General features: G+C 52.7%; 1 protein-coding gene across 1 annotated transcript; it reads left to right on the forward strand.

Annotated features, from left to right (window-relative positions):
- The first annotated feature begins 123 nt into the window (after positions 1 to 123).
- Positions 124 to 6,048, forward strand: ZNF408 (zinc finger protein 408). The gene is made up of 5 exons (XM_029208963.1): positions 124 to 307; positions 613 to 890; positions 2,104 to 2,165; positions 2,388 to 2,647; positions 3,712 to 6,048. Exons 1-5 carry the CDS (start codon positions 259 to 261, stop codon positions 5,229 to 5,231), a joined length of 2,169 nt encoding a protein of 722 aa, XP_029064796.1. The 5' UTR covers positions 124 to 258; the 3' UTR covers positions 5,232 to 6,048.
- The last annotated feature ends 3,160 nt before the right edge of the window (positions 6,049 to 9,208 follow it).

Below are 9,208 nucleotides of genomic sequence, written 5' to 3' on the forward strand. Positions count from 1 at the left end.
CAAAAGGAAGCCCTTGAAACAATAGTTCCTCTCTACCGGATACTCAAATCCCTAGTGGACCTCCGGAATTCTAAACTCGTATTGTTCTCGGACAGAGATTTGCTTCACCACTACTGGCAAACTCCCAGTCCTGCGCACCAATGAGGTCTGACTCTTAAGATTCTTTCCCGAAAGGAAATTTGGTAGTCAATGACTGTTTCCGGGGGGAGCTGAGAAGGTGAGTCTCACTTCCGGCGGAGGGAGGCTTTCTGACCCGGGATGGAGGAGGTGGAGGAGCTGCCCTTGGAGTGGGAGAGACTGCAGTTCGGTGAGTGACCTGCGATGTCTCCGACCCTCGGCCCTGGCCTAGATACTCCTGACGTTCTCTGGTCAACTCTTTCCCCCCACGACCCTTTTCCTCCCGAGCCTGGCATCCTCCTCCGGTGCCCTCAGAACCTCTGGGAGCTTCTTAAGAGCCCTCGAACCGCCTCAAACTTTTCCGGGGCCCCCTTGGAGCCCTTACATATCCCTCAGACTCCTGAGGCCTAGCTGGACTTCGGGTTTTCTCCCTCACCTTTCCTCGCCCCACGACCTCTTGGGCCGCTTCCTCACTGTCTTTCTCTGTCCCTGCAGCCCCCGATCCACGCCTGGGCCCGGACTCAGGATGGAGCCCTTCCAGAGAAGGCTGTGCACAGGGACTCAAAGACCTCTCGCCCGGACCCACCCGAGCCATCCTCGCTCTAAAGAGCCTCCCGCGGGGCTTGGCCCTTGGCCCCTCATTCATCAAGGAGCAGCGCTTGGGGGTCTGGTGTGTTGGGGAACCCTTGCAGCCAGGCCTGCTCTGGGGGCCACTGGAAGAGGAGTCTGTCTCCGAGCAGAAGGGCCATGGAGTGAAAACACAGCAGAAGGAGGTATTGAGGGATAGGGCTTTACGTCTCCGTGACTGAAAATTTTGATCAGACGTTTCTCGGTAACTCTCCAGTTTGTTGGAAGATGCAGGGTGTTTCAAGAGATAGGAGATGGTTTATGCCCTCTCTCTCAGGGACTGTCTCATCCCCTCACTTGCGGTAGCCGAGGAGGTGCAAAAAGTTATTAAAAGGTGGATTAGTAGATGGGACTTCCCTAGGTCCAGTGGTTAAGACTCCAGCGCTTCTACCGTGGGGGGCGCGGGTTCGATCCCTGGTCGGGGAACTAAGATCCCACAGGCCGCACAGCGCAGCCAAAATGTAAAAAAAAAAAAAAGTTGGATTAGTAGAGTGTCAGCAATGACGACGAAAGTCAAGAGCAAAGGTTTTTGGAAATTAAAAAGCCATGGGGGGGCTTCCCTGGTGGCACAGTGGTTAAAGAATCCACCTGCCAATGCAGGGGACACGGGTTTGATCCCTGGCCTGGGAAGATCACATTTGCCGTGGAGCAACTAAGCCCATGTGCCACAACTACTGAGCCTGTGCTCTGGAGCTGGCGAGCCACAGCTACTGAGCCCACACGCCTAGAGCCCGTGCTCCACAGCAAGAGAAGACGCCACAATGAGAAGCCCACGCACCGCAACGAAGAGTAGCCCCTGCTCGCAGCAACTAAAGTCAGTGTGCAGCAAGGAAGACCCAATGCAGCCAAACATAAATAAATTTATTTAAAAAAAAAAAAAAGCCATGGGATCAAATCCTAGCTTTGTCACATAGCTAGTTAGATGGCATGCCTTGTTTAACTCATATGTAAAATAAAGGAATGGCCGTTTCCTTTATTTTAATTCTCCAGGATTGTTTGGAGCAAAAGTTGAAAAAACACAGGTAAAGGATTTCATTTCATAAGTCCTGAAAAACAGATTTAAGGTTGATGTACCTCTTACTACTTCTTCTGTTTGGTATTCACTGAAAGGCAATAATATGTGCAATTCAGTCATTCACCACACCTTGGGAGGGAGGTGAGGGGACAGTTTTTTTGGCCTTTATTGAATGAAAACTCGAACGGCATAGTCCTATAGAGGCAGACCAGAGACCATTAACCTTCTAGGGGCTTCATCTTAGACCTGTCTCAGGAGAGGTTACATCAGGGGTTTTTTTGTTGTTTGTTTCACCCTGGTCCCCTCAAACACATGGGAGAAAGACTTTTATTGGTTTATTTCAGGACGTGTCACTAGGCCCATGGGGAGATGTGTGTGCTTGTGAGCAGAGTTCAGGCTGGACTAGGTAAGTTACAGGAGAGTATGTAGTGAAGATGTTCCTTTGAGGCTTTCTGTTGTGGCATGGGATGGAACCGGAAGCTGGCTTCTGGTTCCCACCCAGGGATCTTTGCAGTGAGTGTTCCAAAGGCATGGGATCCTTTAGGACTCAGACTGCCCAGGAGCTGGGGCTTTCAGGGAGGGCCACTTGAACGGGATCTCCTGAGCTAACTCTTGCTCTGCTTTGCAGTTTGGTGCAGCGGGGAAGGCTGGAGGGTGAGGGAAACGTGGCCCCAGTGCGGATCAGCGAGAGGCTCCACCTGCAGGTGTACCGGGTCGTGCTGCCAGGTTTTGAGCTGCTGATGTGGCCCCAGCCTCCCTCGGAGGGCCTGAGCCCCACCCAGCCCAGGCTAGAGGAAGAGGCATCCTTGGCTGTGGTGACAGAAGTGGAGTCTGCTGTACAACAGGAAGTGGCCTCCCCCAGGGAGGATGCAGCAGAACCTTGCATGGGTATGTGTCAAATAAATGCTGGCTTCCCCAATTATCACCAAAAAAACCTGTTGATAAGACAAAGCAAAGCTTATGGCGTAAGACAGTAGGGGAGAACAGTAGCATTTCTGAGAGGGAAGGGCAAAGCCTGGATATTTATCGAAATTTTGAAGTCTGGTATAAGGTGGATTTTTCAGTGTGGGATGGGGTCGGGGCTCGATCAGTATTGGGTAAGGATCATGACATAGTAGTTTAGGATTTGTGGAGACAGCAAGGCTAGAATTTTCAGGTAAGAGGTTCAGAGAGTTTGGGGATGTAAACTGTCATTTGATGCTTTTTATTAAAGAGTGACAGGTCTTTTCCTTGGAATGAACAATATAGTTGACTCTTGAACAGCACGGGGGTTAGGGGCACTGACCCTCTGGGCAGTTGAAAATCTGAGTATAACTTATGGTTGACCCTCCATATCCAAGTTTCCACATCTGTGGTTTTGCATCTGTGGATTCAACCATGTAGTGCTGTGGTATTTACTGTTGAAAAAAAATCCTCGTATAAGTGGATCCGTGCAGTTCAAACCTGTGTTTTTTAAGGGTCAACTGTATAGATATTTGCAAGTTTTATCTTCCTGAGTTAAGTTTTCTGGAATAGTAAGGTCACACTGACAAAGACAGCAAGTTGTGTATAAGGTTTCCAGTTTTCTTATGTTTTTTCTGTCTGGGCTGGGGATGGGGATTCCTTTATTTTCACGTGACCTAAAGTGAGGAGATGGTGGTCTCAACTCATCCTAAGTGCATGTCTCCAGGGGGAGAACAAGGGCACTATGGGATGGCCTTTCTCTAGAAATTATCCAGATGTCTAGACACTATGGTTCCCAGGAGAGCCTCCCCAGAAGGCACCTGAGACTGGACAGAAAGATAAACAGAGTGTGTGACTCATGTTCCAGGGAAGAGATTGGTGTCATTGCTCCCATTGCAGTTCAGGGGCTGAGGAGGAGAAGACACATATTCCTATAATTTCCTGGTGAGACCACCATGACCCCGTGCTACAGTCTCTACTAAGCCCAGCACCCCACTCTTGCCTTGCAGATCCTGGTCACCAGTCACAGCCCCGCATCCAGGCGGTGAGCCCTGGACTTAAGCCCCAAATCCAGGACCAAGTTTCCAAGGAGAGCCAGCCACTCGGCCCATTGCCTCAGGATGGCCATGTAGATGAGGAGGACCCACCCCAGACCCAGATGCCACCTGAACCTCAGAGCAGCTCCACTCCCCAGCAGGGCCCTGAGAGCAGTGAGGCCAGTTCCTCATCTTCTGCCAGGGGCCCCCAGCTGCGTGCTTACCTAGTCAGGAAGTTGCGTAGCCCCAGTGATCAACGTCCACCCAGAGCGAAGACCTCAGAGCCCGGGGCCCAGCAGAGTGGAGAGCAGCAGCACCCTGGTTTACCCGCATGCTTGCGGAGCGCCCCTGGCCCGGTGGGAGGCTCCCCGAAGCGGGGGCGACGGTACCGCTGTGCTGAGTGTGGCAAGGCCTTCCTGCAGCTGTGCCACTTGAAGAAGCATGCATTCGTGCACACGGGCCACAAGCCCTTCCTTTGCACCGAGTGTGGCAAGAGCTACAGCTCAGAGGAGAGCTTCAAAGCCCACATGCTGGGCCACCGTGGGGTGCGGCCATTCCCCTGCCCTCAGTGCACCAAGGCCTACGGCACCCGGCGAGACCTCAGAGAGCACCAGGTTGTACACTCAGGTGCCCGGCCCTTTGCTTGCGACCAGTGTGGCAAGGCCTTCGCCCGCCGGCCCTCCCTGCGGCTGCATCGCAAGACACACCAGGTGCCAGCGACCCCTGCCCCGTGCCCGTGCCCTGTGTGCGGGCGGCTCCTGGCCAACCAGGGCTCCCTGCGGAACCACATGCGGCTCCACACGGGGGAGAAGCCCTTCCTGTGCCCACACTGCGGCCGGGCGTTCCGCCAGCGGGGCAGCCTGCGCGGGCACCTGCGGCTGCACACAGGGGAGCGCCCTTACCGCTGCCCACACTGCGCTGACGCCTTCCCCCAGCTGCCTGAACTGCGGCGCCACCTCATCTCCCACACCGGGGAGGCCCACCTGTGCCCCGTGTGTGGGAAGGCCCTCCGGGATCCCCACACGCTGCGCGCGCACGAGCGCTTGCACTCAGGCGAGAGGCCCTTCCCGTGCCCCCAGTGCGGCCGTGCTTACACGCTGGCGACCAAGCTGAGGCGCCACCTCAAATCCCACCTGGCCGACAAGCCCTACCGCTGCCCCACCTGTGGCATGGGCTACACTCTCCTCCAAAGCCTCAAGCGGCACCAGCTCAGTCATCAGCCCGGGGCACCCTCCAGCCCACCCTGTGTGCCGCCTGCCGCTTCTGAGCCCACCGTGGTGCTCCTGCAGACCGAGCCAGAACTACTGGACACATGCAGTGAACGGGGTGGGTCCCCAGCCCCAGACGTCTTCGAGGTCACCCTTTCCGAGAGCCAGGATAAGTGCTTTGTGGTGCCCGAGGAGCCAGGTCCTGCTCCCAGCCTGGTGCTCATCCATAAGGACATGGGCTTTAGCACCTGGGCAGAAGTGGTAGAGGTAGAGACGGGCACCTGACCACCCTCACCTTCCCTCAGCAGAGCTCTGTATAAAGACTGGTGTTTCTGAGCTTGGGTGTCTGGATCTTTCTCTTTGGGTTCCCTGATAGAGACTAGTGTATGAGAAGCAGGTCGAGGACTCCCCTTCCTGCTTATGGACGACCACTTTGTTTCCCAAGACTCTTAATAAGGTAAACCACTTCTAGATGTGAGATCTTCTTATCAGCTTCCAGGAGAGCTTGTCCTGCCACCCTCCCTGGGAACTCCTGAAGGTGCTTGTTCTTTAAACCTTGTGGAAGTGACCCTGCCCAGTGAGGACTGGGAACTCCTCAAGGTGCTTGTTCTTTAAACGTTGTGGAAGTGACCCTGCCCAGTGAGGTAGCCAGGTCGCAGGCAGCACTAGTGCCCTGCTGGGGTGCTTATTGCTGGAATAGTCACTCCCATCCAGCTCCCTGAAGGACAAGCATTTCTATTTGGAACCAAACGGAATGACTTGTGAAGGTTAAAGGCCAGAGACACTCAGCTGACAAGTCTCTGAGTCAGGCATTAGATTGTTTTGGCAGCTTTTCTCACCACCGAAGGCCTGTGAGGTTGGTTTTTGTTCTGTGCTGAAGGACACCAGACTCATTGGAGGTGGTTAGGGCGGGTCTGCACCCTTCTTTGTATCTGGCCGAAGGCAGCCCTGTTGAGGGAAAGAGCGAGGAATGAACATGTGTTTCATGTTTCATCAGCTTTGGGCCTGGCCTGCCCGAGGTGCTGGGGACGCAGCTGTGGACAAGACAGAGGCAGCGCCCTTTACAGGGCTCAGGTCTACCAGGGGCAAAGAACAACAGTAAGAGTTTAAAGAGGAGCACTCCCCGGTGCTGTGGGTGTGTTTAGTGGGATGGGTTCACTTGTGGGCATCAGGGAAGGTGTCCCCAAGAAATTATAATGATAATAAACAGCATTTGTTGTGGGCCAGTCCTTTATGTGAGTTTATTTCTGTAATCCTATAGCAATCCTGTGAGATAGTTATGAGGACAGTCAGGAACAAAGAGCTGTAAGTGTCCTGCCCAAGGTGACAGAGCTACTAGGTGGCAGAGCTGAGATTCAAATCCACGTAGTTTAGCACTGGAGTAAGGCTCTTAACCTCCACACTCTAGTGTCCCGCATTTCAGCTGTGACTTGTTGGATGAGGAGGTGTGGGGGAAGGTGGGGATGTGAGGGGCTGCATGTGAAAAAGCCCCATGGTGAGACCCTGGGTGTGAGCCCTGAGACCAGCATGGCTGGAGCAGAGAATGAGGGGAGGGGGGCAGGGTCAGGTCACACAGGCCTTGCTTCAAGAGTTTGGACTTTATTCTCAGGACATTGAGGGGCTCTTTGAAGGGTTTTGAGCAGGGGAATGATACGATCAGATTCATGATTGAAGAGACCACTGGAGAGGATTAGTGGGCAAGGTGCAGTTGTGGGGAAATCAGTTAGGTGGCTGGGAATGGGTGGTAGTGGAAATGCTGTCCTTCACCCAACAAATACTGAGCACTTCCCGCGTGCTGGTTAGGGGTATAGCAGTAATAACAGTCTCTGCTCTCATGTAGTTACGTTCTGGTGTGGCAAGAGCCAATAAACAAATACATGTCAGATGATGGTAAATGCAGTGAAGAAAAGTAATGCAGTGGAGAGGTTGAATGGGGAGTGTGATTTTACAGAGGGCGGTCAGGGAAGGCCTCCAGTAACGTGACAGAGACCTGAACTACGGAGAGGAGTGAGCCAGGCTGATGTCTGCAGAAGGAGCTGGATTCCAGTCAGAGGAAACAGTACCAGCAGAGCCCAGTGAGTTCAAGCAAGAGCAAGGAGCAGAGCGGCCAGGGCGGAGCGTGGAAGGAGGTGAGGGCAGGGGCTGTAGGCTGTGGGGAGGGCTTTGGGTGGACAAGTTCTCTGAGAGGTAGAAGTGACCAAAGTCAAAGACTGAGGGAGAGAGGAAGATCTGACTCCTGCTTTCTGACTTAGCAAGTTAGGTAGCCGTGGGGCGGGGGCGGTGCGGGACAGCTATGATTTTGGCTGGGGATGGTTTGAGTCGAGGTGCCTGTGGGAAAGATCTCAAGAAGGCAGTGGGAAATGGGCACAACCTGCGGGGAGAGGGGAGGCTCTTCAGGAGAGACTAAGTCAGCATCCGATGAAACAGGAGAACCTGCAACGTGTAAGTCGCAGAAGCTGATGGAAGAGCATCTCAACAAGGAAGAAGAGGGTAACGATGTCCTTTGCTGTTGAGAAGGTTGAAATTTGCCAGTCGCTGGTGAGCCGAGTGAGGGCAGTTGGGAGCCAGACTGCATTGCTTTGAGGAGGGGGAGGCAAGAGAGACAGGGGAACTTACATTCTTGTTCCATCCTCCTTCTGTCCTGCAAATTGTGTTGTGCCGCGTGTTTCACAGATGGGGAAACAGGTTCAGAGCGGATTGGTAACTGCCGAGACCGCACATTCAGTAAACAGCAGAGCCAGGACCATGACATGACGTGTCCTCTGGCTTCCCAGCACTCAACCTCCGTGTCATAAGCAGCCCCATGTCTCCTGCTTTGCACTGACTTTAACCCATCCACCCACCCGGTGTGAATAACTTCTTGGCAAAGCGTCATTCTGAAACTGTCCAAGGAGAGGGAGGACAGCAAGAGATGGTGACGACGATCTGTGGAGAGAAAGGGCACACCATCCAAAGCCTGAAAAACAGCTGCTAATACTAGTTTTGAGTCAGCCAACCCCCTGGCTCAGTCTGGTAGGTCCTACTCTTTTCCAGCTCCAGCTTCAGGCGGGTCATTCCAACTCAGGTAACCTCTCAGCTGTGTCTGCCCAGCGTTGTTAGCTAACTTGGGGACATACCCATTGCTTGATACTGAACAATGCAGGGAAGTGGGGATGCTTTGGGTTGCTGGGGAGGCCTGCCGACACCCCACAACTGTCCTCAGACCAAAACCTGGGATGTTTACCCCCCTTTGTCACATTCCCACACAGATGAGGGACTTTCCTCTCCACTGAGACTGTCCCTGGTGATGCAGAGCAGTGTCAGGTCAAAGCCAACAAATTCAAAGCCACCTGGTTTGAGCATGTCTGCTCAGCCAGCGCTCATGGCTGAAGTGGGAATGGGCATCGGAGAACATCGTCCAACTTCCTCACGTTACAGATGGGAAAATGGAGGCCGAGAGAGAAGTCACCTTCTAAGGCATGAGACCAGTGAGTAGCAGAACCGGGACAGGGCCCAGGTCTTCTGAAACTCACTTTAGTGCCCTTCAAATGAAAATAAAGTGCAATGACAGTTCTTGGAAAGGCTGATCACTGGAATATTTTTTTCATTGAGAAAATATCTCCTCCCAATCAAAATAATTCTTGTGTCATTATAATGTTGAAAGTCCCTTCATTCCCTACTTCTCCTTTTCTCCATCCCCTGATAAAGTCACTTTGAACTGTTTGGTGTATATAGCACTGAATTTGAATGCTGCTTCTTGCTATAGAGCAAAGTTGCATTGAAAATGTTGCTGGACACCTTTTCACAGATGCAAAATTTTTTTTAATTGGAGTATAATTGCCTTACAATGTTGTGTTAGTTTCTGCTGCACAGAGAAGTGAATCAGCCATACGCATACACACATCCCCTCCCTCTTGGACCTCCTTCCCCCACCCCATCCCACCCAACCAGGCCATCACAGAGCACTGAGCTGAGCTCCCTGTGCTGTACAGCAGGTTCCCATTAGCTATCTATTTTACACATGGTAGTGTATTTATGTCAAACCTAATCTCCCAATTCATCCCACCCTCCCTTTCCCCCACTGTGTCCACACGTCCGTTCTCTACGTCTGCCTTTGTATTCCTGCCCTGCAAATAGGTTCATCTGTACCATTTTTCTAGATTCCACATATATGCATTCATATACGATATTTGTTTTTCTCTTTCTGACTTACTTCACACAGATGCAAATTTAAATTCACAGGGTGAGGGGACTTCCCTGGCGGTCCAGTGGTTAAGACTCCA

Source organism: Monodon monoceros, unplaced genomic scaffold (genome assembly GCF_005190385.1).
Source record: "Monodon monoceros isolate NGI ecotype Baffin Bay Population unplaced genomic scaffold, NGI_Narwhal_1 Super_Scaffold_7, whole genome shotgun sequence".
NCBI classification, from domain to species: domain Eukaryota; kingdom Metazoa; phylum Chordata; class Mammalia; order Artiodactyla; family Monodontidae; genus Monodon; species Monodon monoceros.

Coding starts and splice junctions, on each gene's coding strand:
- ZNF408 (XM_029208963.1), top strand. CDS start 259: ATGGAGGAGGTGGAGGAGCTGCCCTTGGAGTGGGAGAGACTGCAGTTC. Junction 308..612: donor GTGGGAGAGACTGCAGTTCG/GTGAGTGACCTG, acceptor CTGTCCCTGCAG/CCCCCGATCCACGCCTGGGC. Junction 2,648..3,711: donor TGCAGCAGAACCTTGCATGG/GTATGTGTCAAA, acceptor CTTGCCTTGCAG/ATCCTGGTCACCAGTCACAG.